General features: G+C 35.0%; 1 protein-coding gene across 1 annotated transcript in view; it reads right to left on the reverse strand.

Annotated features, from left to right (window-relative positions):
• The window catches only part of LOC142336513 (heparan-alpha-glucosaminide N-acetyltransferase-like), a 39,716-nt gene extending 20,155 nt beyond the window's left edge, over positions 1-19,561 (reverse strand). Inside the window, exons 1-5 of the mRNA XM_075385411.1 lie at positions 19,185-19,561; positions 17,181-17,296; positions 13,997-14,115; positions 13,327-13,451; positions 12,026-12,246 (exon numbers count right to left, since the gene is read on the reverse strand). Of these exons, the coding sequence (XP_075241526.1) occupies positions 12,026-12,246; positions 13,327-13,451; positions 13,997-14,115; positions 17,181-17,296; positions 19,185-19,460 (857 nt within the window). The 5' untranslated portion in view covers positions 19,461-19,561. The remainder of the gene's footprint in view (positions 1-12,025; positions 12,247-13,326; positions 13,452-13,996; positions 14,116-17,180; positions 17,297-19,184) is intronic.
• Positions 19,562-20,774: the final 1,213 nt, after the last annotated feature.

The following is a 20,774-nucleotide window of genomic DNA, read 5'->3' on the forward strand; positions in this document are numbered from 1 at the left end:
AAGATTAAGAACCGCCCTTCAGACTTTGAAATTGTGCCAAAACAGTTTCTGTGAATCGCATACTTGGAGACTAGTGATCTAAAGGGCTTTAAGAGCACCTAATGCCCTCTGGCATCTAACTGTTTATCCCGTTTTTGAGGACGAAAAGTCAAGTGGGTCACACAAAAAATCGGCCAAATTAAAAAATTGCATTAAAAAGGACCACAGGACTAATATAATTGCTATAAACTTCGTTTGAGAGCAATTAAAAAAAAATCAGAGATGATTATTAATGCACGTGACTTTGGGTATTAATGCAACAATTTTACTCGTATTGCCAAATTAACATGTGCAAAAATCTCATGTCCTTAAATTGATTGCCATTAATCCTTTATTCATATATTATCAAAAACAATGCACAGAAAAAACAGACTGCCGAAAAGAACAAGCTGATACTTATTCTACTTGATCCATAAGAAAAAATTTTGATTTGATCAATGCACAAAAGGATTTAAAAGTTGCTAAGTATACTTAAAAATGACAAGCCTAAGTAATATTTACAGAAAAAACGAAAGGGCAGAAATTTGGTGACGCCAAACATAGCAGGCATATGCACTTATATCGATCAAGACATGTCATTTTGTCAAAGAAAAGCAAGCCTAGTTGCTTGAAAGCATGAGATGCGCATAATACGAAACAAATATCTTCAAATTTAAATCCTTATCTTTTTATTTTAGACTGAATTTTCCGATGCAGAAATCTATTGATATATAGTGCAACCAACCAACTATTGATTACCCAGAAGAAAAAATAACGGGAAAAAAATCGGTAAACGATATTTTTACACATCAGTAATAACAGCGACGAAATAAACAATTTTCAATTTTGGTTAACATTCGAACGCCGTTATTTTTGTGGGTGATCACAAGTGGTCAAAAATGGTGCAAAAAGATCAATTGAGATAATTTGCCACAAGAAATTAATTCTTGCTATAATACTTGCATAATTTTGCACATATGAACAATAAAGGATGAGATATCTATGTGATTTCATGTGATATTCATTGTGATCACATTGAGGCCATAGAGTTCGCCCAGGCTAAATTTATCCTGTATATTCTGCAAATTACTTATACCCCAAAATAAAGTCTAAGCAGAATAATGTCATAATTTTGCAGCTTATAACTGGCAATTACTCTAGTAATTTACACACTATTTATACATAAGCTAGTTTGTAGGCATTTACCACAAAGCGCAAGTAGCTTAATAGTTACGACTTGCCATGCAAATTATATGTTAGTACCCACGCGGGAGTTAGAGTAGCATATAAAGCAAAACAGGTTGACGCGAGTTAGGATAACATTTTATGAAGTAAATTTTACTTAAAAATCAAGACTGTCTAGTGTAAATTGTGATATGAACCGAGTACTGGCCATCCTTAAAAACAAAAAACTCTAGACTGATTCCGCGCTGATTTGCTCTGCCACCAACCTCCGGGTAGCCCATGGTTGTTGGTGCCATAAGTTAGTTTTCATTGAGTTGTTGTGAACACAATTTATGATACATATACTATACATGTATCTTAAAAAACTATGATGACGGATATAGAACTCGCGCGTTGTCATTAGACCGCTTTATTCACCAAAGCTATCAACAAAAAAACTTCAAGATCAGTAACTACTAAAGTATCTGTGAAGTTTAAAACATAGCTGGTAGATTGCCAGAAAATAGCCGCAATTGCTTCGTAGATCTGCAGTCCCAAAAAAACAGTAAAAAAGACAGACAAAAAATTCGTCTTCTCATTGAAGGCTGATATGTTAAATTTCGATTAAAAATCAGTATAAATTTTGGCTGCCTCTATTAGCTGCTCTCAAATAACCTTCATTTAGAGTGACAGAATCCCATCTGACCTTATCTCTTTGAATTGAAGTAAATAAAAGTCATTTTCAAAGTGAGGAAGTCATTTTTGAGAGTGAGGTAATTCAAGTGTGACCGAAAATTTAATGAACAAAAACTCGCTCCATTAAAAGCCAAAAATGACGTCACACACGCACTTCAGTTGAAATTGCATGAACAAATGAACAAAAAGCAGATGTAAAGTGGTTGTGACGTCATATGGTCGTAACGTTCAAAAGAAATTCATAATTACAATAGAAAACTAGTTGCGATAAAAAATTTGATTCGAAAAAGGTAATTCTATTTATGATTCAATTAAACATAGCCGGCAGATTGCCCGAATAGCTGCGAAACAATTGACTTTCGTGCCAGAAAAAAGATAGAAACAGATTTGGAAAAAAGTTATCGCGACAAACTTTTATTCAAAGGGGGTGTATATTTGAGAACAATTTTGGGTGCAAAAGCTTTTGACGAAGCAGAAGTTCGAACCCCAAAAAACCGGCTGCATTAACCACTAGGGTACACTTCCCCTATTCTCTCTTATATTACAAACAACCTTGTTTTAGCAGCAGACATAACTTCTGAATGCGAGCAATGTAGTTCACGTGAAAAGCAAGAAATCAAGCGTGAAAACTTTACTGAAAACATGAAGCGACAGAATATTCTAGAACAAAATGTAAAACGCAAAAGAGCGTCAGGCGACGAAACAAAACACATTATCGGAAGGATTCCGGAAATGACTCGAAGAACAATCTCAGAACTACAATAAACTGGTTCCTACTAAAGTGACTAATGAAAACAAAAAAATCAGTCAAAAATGAATATGGCCCATAAAACCAACTGAACTAAAAATTTACATTACTCCTATATAAAAAAACCAAAACTTTTCTACGCCATTGAAAACATCAAGGTACGCGAGCAGCAAGAGTCGCACCATGTTAGGCTCCCAAAACCTTATTTTGTAAGAAAAATTGAGTTACTGTAAGAAATGGCCAACAATTGTTACTAAATTCATAATTTCCGTACGTTCTCTCAATAGTAACGCTATTTTACAATATTAAAGCAGGAATCAAATGGATAATAAGTAAACTTTGTCGCTTAAACTATAAACGTAAGTTGTCGCTTTAAATCACAAAGAAGGCGATAAAACTACACAATGATAAAAAAAATCAAATCGAAACTAATCATTAAACAGAATGAAGAGAAAGAACAATATTCAACCTCAAAAACTTATTTTACTAAAACCAAGCCTTAAGAGTATTCGCAAAAGAAATTGTTCAAAATTTACAAAAGTGAAGCTAGCAAAACCAAAGTGCCATATGTTAAAAATCATTTGCAAATAAAAATTTCAAGGAAAAATACAGAAAAATCTTAGTTCAAACAAAAAACTTTCAATGTGATAAAGGCAAGGCAAGTAAAACTATAGATCTTGAGAATGTTAAAAAGAAACGTGCTAGAATGTGGAGAATACAAACACCGAAAAAGATATTTAAAAAACCAATTTGCAATTTCCGAAAAATCAAAAAAAAATAAATTGGTAACTAATTAAAAATCAAAATGAACAAAATGTGGTAAAAAGCATTAAATGGATTTTTTTTAATAAGCAACTGAGGTTTAGGAACATTTTATAATCATATTCCTGTCTCAGTAAGAAACGAAAACAGCTCACTTGCGAAACAGTAAAACAATTTGAACATATTCAAAATATGGCAAGTTTTCAATGAGTGATCGGCAAAAACAATTCAATTAGCAATAGGACGAAACCAAAAAACACCGAGGTTGCACAAGGAGACTTTTTATGGTACATAAAACCAAAACAAACAAAAAATAAAGGACAATTTTGACAAAAACTAACAAAATTAGATGAGTATGTGTACAATTATTCAAAACGAAAACATCTCGCGTCGAAAAGACGCATTTAATTCAGAACTATCAAAAAGGCGTAAAATATTTAATAATTTGAGTTATAAAAAGTCCACTCAAGCAATCAAAAAATAAAGAAATCGATGAAAAAGCCGAAAAGTGACAAGATTTGAGAAATATGGACCAATTTTGCGTTTGAAATGCATTATTAAGCACTGAATTATTTATTGTAGCATCAATTTTAGATGGTTGCATATTCATGCGGCAACGATCAAAATTAACGTCTACAAAAAACGAAGTTTCAATTACAAAAAATTTGGGCCAAAAGGACGAAAACACGGCTAAAAAGTGTCATTTATATGCGCCAATCTCTCAATAACTTTCAATGAACGCAGTGCATGAAAAAAACTTCTCGCTCAGAGAAAGTTAGCTCACGCGGCAAACTTAATCACTTTCACTATTAGGTCAAAAGACAGCCTGAACAAATAGTAATACCGGTAAAAAAAAAAACAGCCGGAAGAATTCCGGAAACGACTCGAAGAGTCGTCTTCGTGAAACAATGACTTTTCATATCAACTAGTTCCTACCGAAGTGACTACTAGAAAAAAACTATTTCAAAAAATGAAGATGGCCCATAAAACCAACTGAACTAAAGATACATTACTCCGATCTATAAAACGAACCAATTTTTTTGAACGAAATTGAAAACAACGAAGAACGCAAGCAGCAAGCGTCAAGCGATTTTTTGCTCCCATAACTTTATTTTAGAAGAAAAATTTGAAGACTGCAGGAAATGGCCAAAAATTGTTACCAAATATTTCAATTTCCGTAAAATCTCTCAATCGAAACACTATTTTACAATACAACCAGGAATCCATTTGTCACTGAATAAACTTTGCCATTTCATCTATAAACATTAGTTGTCGCTTTAAATAACAATGAACACGATAAAACCAAAAATGACCAAAACATTATTCAAATCGAAATTAATCAAGAAGAGACAGACTAAAGAGACAGAACAATATTCAAATGCAAAAATTCGTATATCAACAAAACCAAGCCGTTAAAACTTTTGCAAAAGAATTATTTTCACTATTTGTAAAAGTGAAGCCAGTAAAACCTCATTACCATACTATGTTGAATAAAATGAATTGCAAGCAAAGAAACATTTAAAACTTCAAGGGAAAAAGACAAAAAATATTAGTTCGAATCGATTATTTTCAACTGAATAAAGGCAGGGCAAATATGACTATAGGTGTTAGGAGAGTGTTAGAAAAAGACATGCTAGAATGTGGATGAAGAAAAATAAACTAAGCCGTGATAAAAAAAAACTAATTCTCAATTTCTGAAAAATGAGAAAAACAAAGTTAAAAAACAAAATGAAAAAAAATGAGGCTAAAAACATCAATTTTTTTGTTTTAAAGCAGTCGAAATTCAAGAACATTACATAGCCATCTTGCTTTCTCAGTAAGAAGTGAAAACAGCTCAATTGCGAAGCACTAAACCAATTTGAAAAAGAAATGTTCAGAATACGGTAAAAATTTTCACTGAATTTCATGGCTTATCGCCCAAAACAATTCAATTAGCAAAAAAACGAAACCAAAAACACCGATGGTGCAATAAAAAATTTTTATGGTTTAACTAAGTGCAAACAAAAAACTAAGAACACTACAAAAATCAATAATATCGGATTAGTATGTGTACACTTTTATAAAACAAATACATCTCAAGTCAAAACGAGGCACTTCAGAAAATATCAAAAACGTTGATATATTAACTAATTTCATTTAAAAAAGTCAGCTCAAAGAGCCAAAAATGACGAAATTATTAAAAGAAGCCAAAATTTGACAAAAAATTTGAAATATGGGCCAGTTTTGCTTTTGAAACGCATTGTTAAGAGCTCAGAAACATTGTGGCAACAATTTCAGAAGGTTGCATATTCATGCGGCAACGATCAATATTTACTTCTTCAAAAAAACAAAGTTACAAAAATAGCTGGCAGATTGGCAGAAAAAAGCCGCAATTGCTTCGTAGATCTGCAGTTCAAAAAACAGTAAAAAAGACAGACCAAAAAAATTCGTCTTCTCATTGAAGGCTGATATGTTATATTTCGATTAAAAATCAGTATAAATTTTGGCTGCCTCTATTACCTGCTCTCAAATAACCTTCATTTAGAGTGACAGAATCCCATTTGACCTTATCTCTTTGAATTAAAGTAAATAAAAGTCAATTTCAAAGTGAGCAAGTCATTTTTGAGAGTGAGGTAATTCAAGTGTGACCAAAAATTTAATGCACAAAAAAACTCGCTCAATTAAGAGCCAAAAATGACATCACACACGCACTTCAGTTGAAATTGCATGAACGAATGAACAAAAAGCAGATGTAAAGTGGTTGTGCTGTCACATGGTCGTAACAAAAATCGCTAACGAAATAAAATAAAACCAGAGAAGGCCAATAACAGCCCCAGCTATCGCTGCGCGGCTATTAATTAAAAAAAATCAAAGTCAACCCCTTCTCCGACAAAATCAGGACGAAAACCTGCCTTATATTCTATCATAAACTATCATAAAATATCATGTAAACCGCGATCGCGATTCAATTACGTCAACTGATGTGCTCCACAGAAATTCTAACATACGTAAAACCACTTAGATGGTGACTATCAATCAAAATGTTGGTCAAAAGAAATTCATAATTACAATAGAAAACTAGTTGCGATAAAAAATTTGATTCGAAAAAGGTAATTCTATTTATGATTCAATTAAACATAGCCGGCAGATTGTCCGAATAGCAGCGAAACAATTGACTTTCGTGCCGGAAAATACAGATAGAAACAGATTTGGAAAAAAGTTATCGCGACAAACTTTTATTCAAAGGGGGTGTATATTTGAGAACAATTTTGGGTGCAAAAGCTTTTGTCGAAGCAGAAGTTCGAACCCCAAAAAACCGGCTGCATTAACCACTAGGGTACACTTCCCCTATTCTCTCTTATATTACAAACAACCTTGTTTTAGCAGCAGACATAACTTCTGAATGCGAGCAATGTAGTTCACGTGAAAAGCAAGAAATCAAGCGTGAAAACTTTACTGAAAACATGAAGCGACAGAATATTCTAGAACAAAATGTAAAACGCAAAAGAGCGTCAGACGACGAAACAAAACACATTGTCGGAAGAATTCCGATAATGACTCGAAGAACCATCCTCGTGACAGAACTACAATAAACTGGATCCTACTAAAGTGACTAATGAAAACAAAAAAATCAGTCACAAATGTATATGGCCCATAAAACCAACTGAACTAAAAATTTACATTACTCCTATATAAAAAAAACCAAAACTTTTGTACGCCATTGAAAACATCAAAGTACGCGAGCAGCAAGAGTCGCACCATGTTAGGCTCCCAAAAACTTATTTTGTAAGAAATATTGAGTTACTGTAAGAAATGGCCAACAATTGTTACAAAATTCATAATTTCCGTACGTTCTCTCAATCGTAACGCTAATTCACAAAATTAAAGCCGGAATCAACTGGATATTAAGTAAACTTTGTCGCTTAAACTATAAACGTAAGTTGTCGCTTTAAATCACAAAGGAGGCGATAAAACTAAACAATGATCAAAAAAATCAAATCGAAACTAATCTTTAAACAGAATGAAGAGAAAGAACAATATTCAACCTCAAAAACTCTTATTTTACTAAAACCAAGCCTTAAGAGTATTCGCAAAAGAAATTGTTCAAAATTTACAAAAGTGAAGCTAGAAAAACCAAAGTGCCATATGTTAAAAATCATTAGCAAAAATTTCAAGGAAAAATACAGAAAAATCTTAGTTCAAACAAAAAACTTTCAATTTGATAAAGTCAAGGCAAGTAAAACTATAGATCTTGAGAGAATGTTAAAAAGAAACGTGCTAGAATGTGGAGAATACAAACACCGAAAAATATATTTAAAACACCAATTTGCAATTTACTGAAAAAAACAAAAAAATTTAAAAATCAAATTGAAAAAAATGTGGTAAAAAGCATTAAATGGATTTTTTTAAATAAGCAATTGAGGTTTAGGAACATTTTATAACCATCTTCCTGTCTCAGTAAGAAACGAAAACAGCTCACTTGCGAAACAGTAAAACAATTTCAAGAACATATTCAAAATATGGCAAGTTTTCAATGAGTGATCGGCAAAAACAATTCAATTAGCAATAGGACGAAACCAAAAAAAACCGAGGTTGCACAAGGAGACTTTTTATGGTACATAAAACCAAAACAAACAAAAAATAAAGGACAATTTTGACAAAAACTAACAAAATTAGATGAGTATGTGTACAATTATTCAAAACGAAAACATCTCGCGTCGAAAAGACGCATTTAATTCAGAACTATCAAAAAGGCGTAAAATATTTAATAATTTGAGTTATAAAAAGTCCACTCAAGCAATCAAAAAATAAAGAAATCGATGAAAAAGCCGAAAAGTGACAAGATTTGAGAAATATGGACCAATTTTGCGTTTGAAATGCATTATTAAGCACATTCATGCATATTCATGCGGCAACGATCAAAATTAACTTCTACAAAAAACGAACTTTCAATTACAAAAAATTCGGGCCAAAAGGACGAAAATACGGCAAAAAAGTTATATATATGCGCCAATCTCTCAATAACTTTCAATGAACGCAGTGCATGGAAAAACTTCTCGCTCAGAGAAAGTTAGTTCACGCGGCAAACTTAATCACTTTCACTATTAGGTCAAAAGGCAGCCTGAACAAATAGTACTTCCGGTAAAAAAACAGCCGGAAGAATTCCGGAAACGACTCGAAGAGTCGTCTTCGTGAAACAATGACTTTTCATATAAACTAGTTCCTACCGAAGTGACTACTAGAAACAAAAATTATTTAAAAAAAATGAAGATGGCCCATAAAACCAACTGAGCTAAGAAAGATACATTACTCCAATCTATAAAACGAGCCTATTTTTTTGAACGAAATTGAAAACAACGAAGAACGCAAGCAGCAAGCGATTTTATACTCCCATAACTTTATTTTAGAAGAAAAATTTGAAGACTGCAGGAAATGGCCAAAAATTGTTACCAAATATTTCAATTTCCGTAAAATCTCTCAATCGAAACACTATTTTACAATACAACCAGGAATCCATTTGTCACTGAATAAACTTTGCCATTTCATCTATAAACATTAGTTGTCGCTTTAAATAACAATGAACACGATAAAACCAAAAATGATCAAAACATTATTCAAATCGAAATTAATCAAGAAGAGACAGACTAAAGAGACAGAACAATATTCAAATGCAAAAATTCGTATGTCAACAAAACCAAGCCGTTACAACTTTTGCAAAAGAATTATTTTCACTATTTGTAAAAGTGAAGCCAGTAAAACCTCATTACCATACTATGTTGAATAAAATGAATTGCAAGCAAAGAAACATTTAAAACTTCAAGGGAAAAAGACAAAAAATATTAGTTCGAATCGATTATTTTCAACTGAATAAAGGCAGGGCAAATATGACTATAGGTGTTAGGAGAGTGTTAGAAAAAGACATGCTAGAATGTGGATGAAGAAAAATAAACTAAGCCGTGATAAAAAAAAACTAATTCTCAATTTCTGAAAAATGAGAAAAACAAAGTTAAAAAACAAAATGAAAAAAATTGAGGCTAAAAACATCAATTTTTTTGTTTTAAAGCAGTCGAAATTCAAGAACATTACATAGCCATCTTGCTTTCTCAGTAAGAAGTGAAAACAGCTCAATTGCGAAGCACTAAACCAATTTGAAAAAGAAATGTTCAGAATACGGTAAAAATTTTCACTGAATTTCATGGCTTATCGCCCAAAACAATTCAATTAGCAAAAAAACGAAACCAAAAACACCGATGGTGCAATAAAAAATTTTTATGGTTTAACTAAGTGCAAACAAAAAACTAAGAACACTACAAAAATCAATAATATCGGATTAGTATGTGTACACTTTTATAAAACAAATACATCTCAAGTCAAAACGAGGCACTTCAGAAAATATCAAAAACGTTGATATATTAACTAATTTCATTTAAAAAAGTCAGCTCAAAGAGCCAAAAATGACGAAATTATTAAAAGAAGCCAAAATTTGACAAAAAATTTGAAATATGGGCCAGTTTTGCTTTTGAAACGCATTGTTAAGAGCTCAGAAACATTGTGGCAACAATTTCAGAAGGTTGCATATTCATGCGGCAACGATCAATATTTACTTCTTCAAAAAAACAAAGTTACAAAAATAGCTGGCAGATTGGCAGAAAAAAGCCGCAATTGCTTCGTAGATCTGCAGTTCAAAAAACAGTAAAAAAGACAGACCAAAAAAATTCGACTTCTCATTGAAGGCTGATATGTTTTATTTCGATTAAAAATCAGTTTAAAATTATAAATTTTGGCTGCCTCTATTAGCTGCTCTCAAATAACCCTCATTTAGAGTGACAGAATCCCATTTGACCTTATCTCTTTGAATTAAAGTAAATAAAAGTCAATTTCAAAGTTAGGAAGTCATTTTTGAGAGTGAGGTCATTCAAATTTGGCCGAAAATTTAATGAACAAAAAACTCGCTCCATTAAGAGCCAAAAATGACGTCACACACGCACTTCAGTTTAAATTGCATGAACGAATGAACAAAATGCAGATGAAAAGTGGTTGTGACTTCAAATGGTCATAACAAAAATCGCCAACGAAATAAAACTAGAGAAGGCCATTAATAGCCCCAGCAATCGCTTCGCGGCTATTAATTAAAAGAAATCAAAGTCAGCCCCTTCTCCGACAAAATCAGGACAAAAACCTGCCTTATATTCTATAATAAAATGCTGTAAACCGCGATTGCGATTCAATTACGTCAACTGATGTGCTCTACAGAAATTCTAACCTACGTAAAACCACTCAGATTGTGACTATCAATCAAAATGTTGGTCAAAAGAAATTCATAATTACGATAGAAAACTAGTTGCGATAAAAAATTTGATTCGAAAAAGGTAGAAGAATAGGTAGAAGAACTTGGTAGAAGATATTGAAAAAACAAATTTTTGTACAAAAACAATTTTTAAGTCCGATTTATTTTGATGGCATTTCGTAGTTGAACATAACGTACTTCTGTTTCTTAGAGAGAGGCAACAGGGGCTACTATCAATACCAATAAGCATTAGAGATGGTAACTAAGATTTATAGGAACGACGTTCAAATAGCGGGCATCTAAAATTGGGCTTTACGGGTTTATCCCGTTTCTACTTCTGACTTCAATTTTTTATACTGCCTCTATTCATTTTGAATTGCTTTGCTGAGCAACTGATGTTCAAAATCACTTTTAGCAGAATGAGAGAAGAGAAACTAGCCCAGAGAAGTCAAAAAGATATCACGCAAAATGTTGAAAAAGCGGCAAAATGAGGTAAAGCGAAACATTTTTTATTCGACGAATTAAAAAACCATAGCAGGACAAGTCTTGACACACAATTCAAAGAATTTTCATTGACTAAACAGAAAACTAGACCTAGAACGGACTATGAATGGATTGGAAAAACCATTTAGAAAAAAATCCGATCCAAAAAATCGAAAAAAAAAAGAAAATCAAAGTGAAATTGCCGCATGTGAACAAAAAACCACTACCAATAAAGCGAATTTTTGTTCAAACACTGTATTCTCACTCTACTTTAAAATTAGAGTGAAAAAATTTCGTGCCGCAAAACCACTCGCTTTTTCGCTCCATTTCCTGTTTCGGCGTGACCAAAATCACTACTCCAATTTGACTTCAAAAATCATGAAAATGTGTGAACAGATCTTGGAAAAAAAGACAGCGCCCCAATACAATTCAAATTCTTGGATTGTAAAAAACCAAGAGAAGGCCAATAATAGCCCCAGCTATCACTGTGCGGCTATTAATAAAAAAAATTGGGCCAAATGGACGAAAACACGGCTAAAAACTGTCATCTATATGCAGCGCATGAACAAAAAACTTCTCTCACTCAGAAGAAGTTAGTTCACATGGCAATTTTACTCAATTTCACTATTAGGTTAAAACCCCCGAACAAATAGTTCTTCCGGTAAAAAAAACTTAAAAAAACCAATACTCCTCTTCGAGTCGTAAAAATACCAAGAGCACCGCAATATAGCTTCTCTCAGCTTATAGCTTCGCAGTTATAATAAAAACAGATAAGGACAAAAGGGCTAGATCAACATTGCTCTCATTTCTCTGATTAATTTTTTCTCTCGATCTTATGAAACAGACAAATGGTTATATGATGAATTATTTTGTGAGTGCAAGCGTACCCTCTGAACGCGTCGACCGATTTGAGACGGTTCAGTTGATGAGCTGCTACCTGTTGCATTGAATACTGTCCACTATTTCCATTTACTAATTGCTGCTGTTGCATTAAACGAGGCGATGAGGATCCAGGTCCACCGCCTCCTCCTCCTCGAGGCAGTGAGGCCAAGTCACTCGAGAAGGAAGACACAAATGAGAGCTGGTCCAATTCTGCATGGCCCAAATCCTAAAATCAATACTAAAATTCAGCAATAAAACTGAAGAGAGCATCTTTCCCATTAATACCCCTCGGGCTTAGTGGTCATATAACGTATAACCCCCAATTCCCGTTAATATACCATAATTTGAGGGTTACAATGGGAAAGAAACGAAGAGAGCAATACCACCTTTTCTGTGAACCAAATCCCAAAATTTGAAATGATGTATCTTCCCATGACCTTGCAAGGCATTCGAGTGAGACCCACACAACACTACCATTATAACATTATGAAGGAATTTTTCTGGCAATGGCTCTTACAGGGAAGTCATCTAACTTCAGCTAACAATTCGACCGACCATATTAATAAGGAGGTCGAAATTGAAAACCCTAATTATAGAGCAATCTTATCAAGTTTAGATGATCCTATCAATTAAATGCAACGACTGCGAAGCAGCTGTTGATGATATTTACTAGTCCTTGTTCATATTAACTAAATCGATAAAAAAACAAGAAAGCTTAGTTAAGAGTGAATATCATCAACAGCTGCTTCGACGTCATCGCAATTAATTGATGGGATCTTCTACATGCAGTGCGGGCATGCATGAAGAAGTAACAATGATTGAGGTCCTAAAAATCTCATCGTTGAAATTAAATACCAGAAACACACCCCTAAGGCCCGACTTTTTTTCGTTTTTCGAAAAAGAATCCTTTCATTTAAGATTGTTTTGCAGTTCATATGCTGATTGATACGAGACTAAATTAGCCTAGAAAAGCGGAAAAGATTTTACTTAAAACGTTGAAAATGAAGCAAAATTAGGAAAATGTATCATGTTATACAGCACGTTACTATGTAAGAAAATAGCACGTGCGCCTGAGCGTCATAAAAAATTTATGCTCAGTAAGCTGGGGGGGGGGGGGGGGGGGCAAACAGAACAGATCCAAAATCTTTCTTTGAGAGCAATTAAAAACGAAACAAACTTTTATTTCAGGTAGTAAAAAAAGAGTACAATAATACCCGAAAAAGATGACGCATCGATTAAAAATTGGAATCTTGCTAGCAATCAAAGACAAGAAATGGTAAGATGATGATGATGATACTAAACTAACATTGGCAGCGGATCGTGTGTCAGCAGAGGGGAAGTATGCGAAAAGAGAGCCATTGTGATGTAGATGTCTGAATAGAAGAAACAGAAAGATCAGTCCTCCACCCAATAACAGACCATATACCAAACCTGAAACGATTACAAAACACCTTCATTAAGTTACATTGTCAGCTATATGAAACTATCACCACCAAACATGGGATTAAAATATCCACTTGAGTCGGTTAAAACATACGTGTAATAGCGACTGCTAATTTATAGTCGGATTTTTGAACAAAAATATCAAAGTGCATTGGGTATAATGGCATTGGGTAAATTGTCATGTAACCGCATTAAACAGATCAATAACTCTCAAGATTTGGTTGAAGTTATACTGAATGATTGATTCATACTGTGCCAGAAAGAACAGGTCCGATCACATTTCACAATATCGAAAACCAACTTAATCAAAGACCGCACTCCGGAACCACTCAAATTTGCGGGGTCTTTCCCATTTTTGGGGTCTTTCCCATTGCAAAGAAAGTTTTATGATAGACTGTTTAAAACGTGTATGATCAAGTAAACGTTACCAGCTTAATTGAGTTCAAAATCCATCAAACAAAATCTTAGTTTCCAACCAACATAATACTTAGAGGTAGAATTGGTTATCCGCGAGAGTAAAATAAAATAGGTACCGATACAGCGTCCTCCTTTTGGCCCGAAGCTCTTGACGAGTGGTTCACACGTGAGAGCTGTTTCATTTGTGACAAGAGTGCTGAAATATGTCCACCCATCTTGTAGATGCACGTTCTCTCTAAGCCAAACACAGATCTTTTCCGTTTGTGCTGCCAGTACGCTCTGATCCCCCAGTTACAGAGCACGTGTTATTTCATGGTAAATCATTATGTAAAAATATGGCAAGGGTGCAAATAATGTGTGAAGGGGGCGGAGCACAAACGGAAAAGATCACCAAACATAGATTCAAACGCAACCAATTAATGTCGGAGGAATTGGTCTCGTACGAATGACGGAGACTCGATTCTATTGTTGCCTGCTTCATCCGGGGTTATATAGGTTGATTAATAGGTAATGCTTTTCATCAGCGCTGATGTAAACTACTGGTAAGATTTAAAGAGAAAATGGAAGCAATTTTAAAGCACTTCTTAGTAAACTGTCGAGTTCATCTGATCAAAAATTAAAGTTCAACTTAGAAAACGCAAAAATCAAGTCTCTCAAATCGCTTTGAATTATTGAGCAATTCAGCTGGCGAAAAACAGCCAAGCAAACCGTATTTGGACAAAATTGGCGAGCAACTACAAAAAGACGTAATGATCACCATAATCGGATTAGAAAGTTATTGATAAAAACTTTCACACTTGAAAATACAAACATGGCCAGCAAAATGTCCGAGCACATCAAAGGCGATTTCTTGTATCAGTAAATAGTTAAAAACCCAGTAAAAAGAAAGGATAACGAAACTCTAGAAAATTAAAACTCGTATACAAAGGCTCCACAACACTTATATCACTACCAAATATAATTAAGATCTCGAATGAGTCCTACTAAATGCCATTTTCAATGAACTCAATCATTTTTCTAGAATTCGAAGTCATTTTTCAAAGTCATCATTATCAACCTTTTGACGAAAACCACTGAGTAATGTTAATTGAACTGCTCTGAAACGACCAGCGAGCGCTTGGCTTCGACCAGCTGGGGCTTAGGGATGCAAGCTGGGGCTTTGGGATGCTGGGGCTTAGGGACCACCTGGGGCTTTGGGCTGTTTTAAATAGCAAAGTGCGGGAAGGTGGACAAGGGAAGCGGCTAGAGAGGAAGTATGAGGGAGGAGGAGGAAAGGATTAAGAGCTTCGATGAATCGCATACTTAGAGACTAGAAAGGCGTAGGGCTCAAAAGATAGCTGATCAGCAAATTAATTCTCTCCAGTCTTCACAGTTTATCCCGTTTTTGATGTCAAAAAATTATAAGCGTCGGACAGAAAATTGGTCAGGCGAAAAATCGCATTAAGGGCAGGACTAATATAATTCTTTGAGAATAATTGAAAAAAGAACTTAGTGCAAATTAGATTTGATAGCAGTACTCTACAGCTAATCACTTTGCACAACTTGGTTTGGTTTCTGAGGTCAAAGAATTATGAGAGCGTCAGGGAGAAAATCGGTCATGCCAAAAATTGCATAAAAAGACAGTACTATAATTGCTACAAATTTCGTTTGAAAGCAATTAAAAACACTTCGAGGACCTTGAGTTGAATAATCATATTTTTTTCGAAGGAGACTTCGGCAGAGAAACAAATAAATCAACTTCGAAAAATTGGGACGTTCGAGGGAGGAAGGATTGTATTATAATCTCGAGCCAAAGGAGCCAAAAAATATTGAAAATACTCAGCTATCACTTCACATCAACACTTCGCGCAGGTAGCTATCACTGCCGGAAAAAACAAATTAAATTATGCTTATAACATTGCATGGGATGTTGCCCAAAAATTTTCAGCGAGAGAGAACTCTGCAACTTCAAATGAAAAAGCTCAATCAAAGACCTACGTTCTAATTTAGAAAGGAAACAACCAATATTGAATAACCTGAAAAGCAAGTTTTACACTTTTTCTTAAAGTGAAACCAATTTGATTCTTTAACAATAACTATTTAGGACACCACTCTCGAACGAAGGTCCCCTCAATACTGTTTTCATACTGTTTCATTCAATACTGTGTCGCGCGATTTGGCAGGGAGGCGAAGGGGGCAATACGTTCACCAGTGACAGCTAATGCACATTTTATTTACATTTTAGTTGTGATCGGGCGCCAATTTACTTTAGCTACTAAAAAATGTAAATAAGAACTGCTGGGGGTTAAATGGAAGGGGGTTAATGGGGAGGGAGTCAAAACCACCAATCACACCATAAATATATGTCTCAAAAATTTCGGTGAAACACAATTCGAGACCTGTGAGACGTTAACCTAACAAAAGCACTTACCGCCCTCCGTGCTTCGCCTGTTTATCCCGTTTTTGAGGACGAAAAGTAACCTGGTCGGACAAAAGCGATCAGACGAAAAGTTGATAGTACGAAAAATTGTAAAAAAAGACCAGTACTAATATAATTGGTCTAAATTTCTTTTGAGAGCAATTAGAAATTTCGCACAGACACACACAACTAAAATTTATTCTAATTTCGCCCGCGAGCTAGTAAATGTGCCACATAAATTACGTAAAAGAAACCGGCTAACGTCGGATAAACTGCTCTCGAAAACAAGGCGGGGCAATTTAATTCAGCGGCGCTGTAGCAAAGGAAAATTTTTTATGGGTGAAAATTTACACCCCCACCTGCATCATAGACTAAAGCACTTACCACTCGGCTATCAGACCCTTTTTAACATCTAGTTTGCAATCAATTTCATTTTTGCAAAAAACTTTCTCAATAAGAGTAATTGGTCAAGCAAAAAATCAAGAAGTCAAGCGTGAAAAAGTAACCCAAGATGTGACATCGAAAGAATGTTCTAGAAGAAAGCGGTCAAGCAAGAACTTTGCATAAAAAAGACACAGACACTTACAATAATTGCTTCAAACTTTGCTCGGGAGAAATTACTATTTCATCAAAAATTAAGAGAAGTTGCAATCTCATCATAAAAATGTTGAGACGCCAACAATAAAGATACCCAGATAGAAATAAAGACCCCAAGATAGAAAAGCAAATGAATGATCAAAAATACCCAATAAAGACTGCTCGCATTATTGTTCTAAATCCGATCGTCAATAATCTATGCGTTAGTATTTTGTTTTTCAGCGTTCTAAAATGCGTACACAGCGGGAACACTCATAAAAAACGAAAATAAACCCTTTGCACCTGAGCAATGAATTTATTCTTACAGTTTGCAGGTTCTGTTGGTATTGTTGTTAGAGGTACATGTCATTGAGAAATCGTAATGGTATCTTGAGCTGACAAAGTAAGCCGCGGCTGTGCCATCTAGGTCTGTCCAGGAGCACTGAAAATTCAGTTCGTTCGAAGAAATAATTATACTTTCAATTCACTTAAACGCAAACCACCCCTCAAGAAATTTAACATAACAAACTAACTTCGGGCGAATTGCTCTCAAACAACTGGCGGGCGGCTGGCTTCATCATGAGCTAGCAGTTTAAGGATGTCACCTTAAGCTTAACTGAGACAGGTGACACAGTATAGAAAGGGTTGCTTTAATAGTGGCTAAATTGGCGGCGGGAGGGGGCAGTAAATAAATTACGGCTTATATAGGTAGTCGGGCAGTGATGAAAAATTGAACAATCAAGACATTAAATAGCCCTCACTGTTTACAAGCCTTGGAATTTAACTACCGCTTTAGAGCACAAATTAGCGCATTGTAATTTGACTTCATTTGGAAACAGATTAGGTCAAATGACATCCCTGGTATTTTGCTTAACGATTGTTCACAGAGAAGCGTGCTCAGTTGGAATTAACAAGCCGAGAGAGGTCAAAAAATTATACGGCGAACAAAGATTTGCGGATATGAAATCTGTATAAAGCAACAGGTCGTTGTCCGTATAAAGGAACAGGTCCAACTAGGGCTGAGCCGTAGTGAAATATAAACTTCCGATAGTAAACTAAAACTCAAAATTTAGGCACTGAAGAAAACTCTAGCTCAAAAGGTGCATTTGAGCACCTCCATTTAACCGTACAATAGAAGAAAAAACGCCCAAGAAAGACAATGAGAAACATTTTTAAACAATTTAGCGCAACACCATTCGAATTCCTGAACAGGACAGCGAGTATGTATTGTAGGTGTTCCCATAAATGGGCACCACTGCCTGAAACAGGCTCGGAAATAAAGAAGAGGAACCCGCAGAGGCTTGAAAAGTCTTTTTTAAGATAGCTTATATACCAACGCTTTCACCGGAAACAAATGTGGCATATGTACCCATCAAATCAATCCTGGAACGTAGTTCCTTTTCAACTATCACGAGGTGGTGATGAGCTGAGAAAAAAAGTTTAACCGAGAGTCCCTGGTATCTAAAGCTAAAAAAAAATGTAGACCACATCGCTAACATTGCAGTCATCCGCAAATAACAAAGAACGAAACCCCCGATGTTAGAATTCTTATTTTGAGTTGCTATAAAATGTCGCTACTTGAGTTCAGCTGCTTAAAACTGGCAAAGGACACCAACATCAACCAATCACGCAACAGGAAAAAAATAAGTTGTAGGATCATAGTTCCCTTTTTAGTATCACTAGCTGGTCATGAGCTCAGGAAAAAAATGATCTTGAATTCATGGTATCATCATCTCAACGGAACGGTACACCACCATTCTCAGACAGCAGCCATCAGAATATAACAAACTAATGTCGGCAAGGATTGAGGGGCTAATGTCGGCTCTCTGATTCAGGGGGCTCGATTATATGGTATCCTGCTTCAACTCAGGTGGTGGTAGTGGGTGAAATAGGTTTACTAAAGAGCTTTAAATTTCACTGCTTAGAGGCTACTATTAAGATTTAAAGACAAACGAATGAAACCTATGTCAGAGTGTCAGTAAAATTTAGTCTTAGTAAAATTCCACTATTTGCGTTCAGCTGTAACATTACGAATGCGACACAACCTCAGATCACGCTACAGGCAAGAAAACAGGCGTGAAAAAGTCACTCGGTAAGTCAAGCGATTATGTAAAAAAATCTACATAAAAAGGCATGACTGCTTCAAACTTTGTTCGAGAGCAATTATTGATCAAATCTATTCAGCACAAGAAATTTTTGCCAACCAAAAAATCTATCCACAAATTAAGTTAAAATTGATCCAGAAATTAATCTACCTAGAAAAAATGATGCCTGGAACTAATAGCCGTTTTCTTGATGATATACAGAGCAAAAATTAAAAGATAGCTTACTTTTTCACATTCACGACACTTGTATTTTATTGCAAATGATTGACAAAGTTCCAACTGGTCGTAGGCGACCTGATAAATCAAAGCTTCGTCAGCTAATTCGATTGAACTGTTGGCCACTGTCGCAATTGGATACGCTGTACTGAAAACAACGTTGGCTTTTTTGTATTTATTTAAGGCACCATTAGTGTTATCAGTTGATGCATTCTGCATAAGCAATTCAGTGGTTACAAAAAGCTGGCTTAAAACAGCCAAAGATAATAATTTTTGGCCATCCATTTAAGCCACGAATAAAAAATGAGAAACGTTTTAACAAACAAGTCAACAAAATAGTCGTAGCATAACGCGCAGCTTAAACAGCTCTGAATAAGGCATGGCTCTACGAGTGATTGAATTACAATATTAGCTAACAAACATGAGACTGAAGGTCATAAACCACAAGAATTTTGAATGGCGCTACATCTTATATTTTAAACTACTTGAGAAAGTGATCAGAAACAGCTTTTCACATTATACCCCGCCAAACAATCCTTAATATAATCCATTGGGGCTATATTTATATGTTATAGTCTATAATACGGAAGACCAATGATAATTTATAAGCATTTCAAAGCAAAAATTATCTAGACGATTCAGATACGCTTTTCTCAACAGATCAAAAATTCCAAAAATTTTTAGAAGAAAAAAAGCTGCAAAAATAAACAATAAGATCGATGCCACCTTTATTACGAGATTCTTAAGAAAAAAACAATCTTTTAGACAACTAAATTAATGTCAATCAAGTTACATACATCACACTAACAGTAATGAACGAGGAAACCAAGGAGACGAAGTGGATATTTTGTATCGTTACCTTGATAACTTTTTCAAGTGATATTTTTGCTGAAAATGCAAAAAGACCTTACAGAAAAGGGACACGCAGACAAATACCTAGTGTTTTTATTGAGATTTCGGTCTATACTGTTTCGGCCCCCTTGTTTGATTGCACCCAATTACAATGTGTTGGGCGAGCAAAATAGATGCAAAAAAGATTTAATATTGTATAAAGAACCGACTAACATCCGGCGACCTTCTCTCAAACTAGCGGTCTGCTTTATTATTACCCAGCTGGCTGGACTGAGGGTGTGTTGGGTGACAGACGGGGGAAGGGGGTCAAACGTTTAAGATTAATAACCCCCTTCACACCATGAAATTTTTAGCGACTGGTAAGCCGTAAGGCTCAAAGAAATGCTCGGCCACTTAATTCCCCCCAAGAGCTACCTGCAGAAAAGACCACAGGACTAATATAATTGCTAAACTTCGTTTGAGCTTTTAAAAAAATTGAAACTAACAGCAGTATGCTAGACTCTAGGAGCCGCGTCAAAGAGTCGAATTATTACTATTAGGGGTATAGCCTTCCCTCCAGCACAACGAAACTACAGGTTTTATCAATATCCGCAGAGATGGAGTTGTCAATTAAATAAATTGATTTGAAAAAACGAACGTTTTCGAAAGTTTTACATTGCGTTCATCGTCAGGTTTAACTTGTCTTGGACTCTACCTATGTATAGAATCCCTACAATTGACTTGGATTCTCAAGTATCCTCCGAATTC

This window comes from Convolutriloba macropyga, chromosome 3 (assembly GCF_964194025.1).
Source record: "Convolutriloba macropyga chromosome 3, txConMacr16.3, whole genome shotgun sequence".
Classification (NCBI taxonomy): domain Eukaryota; kingdom Metazoa; phylum Xenacoelomorpha; order Acoela; family Convolutidae; genus Convolutriloba; species Convolutriloba macropyga.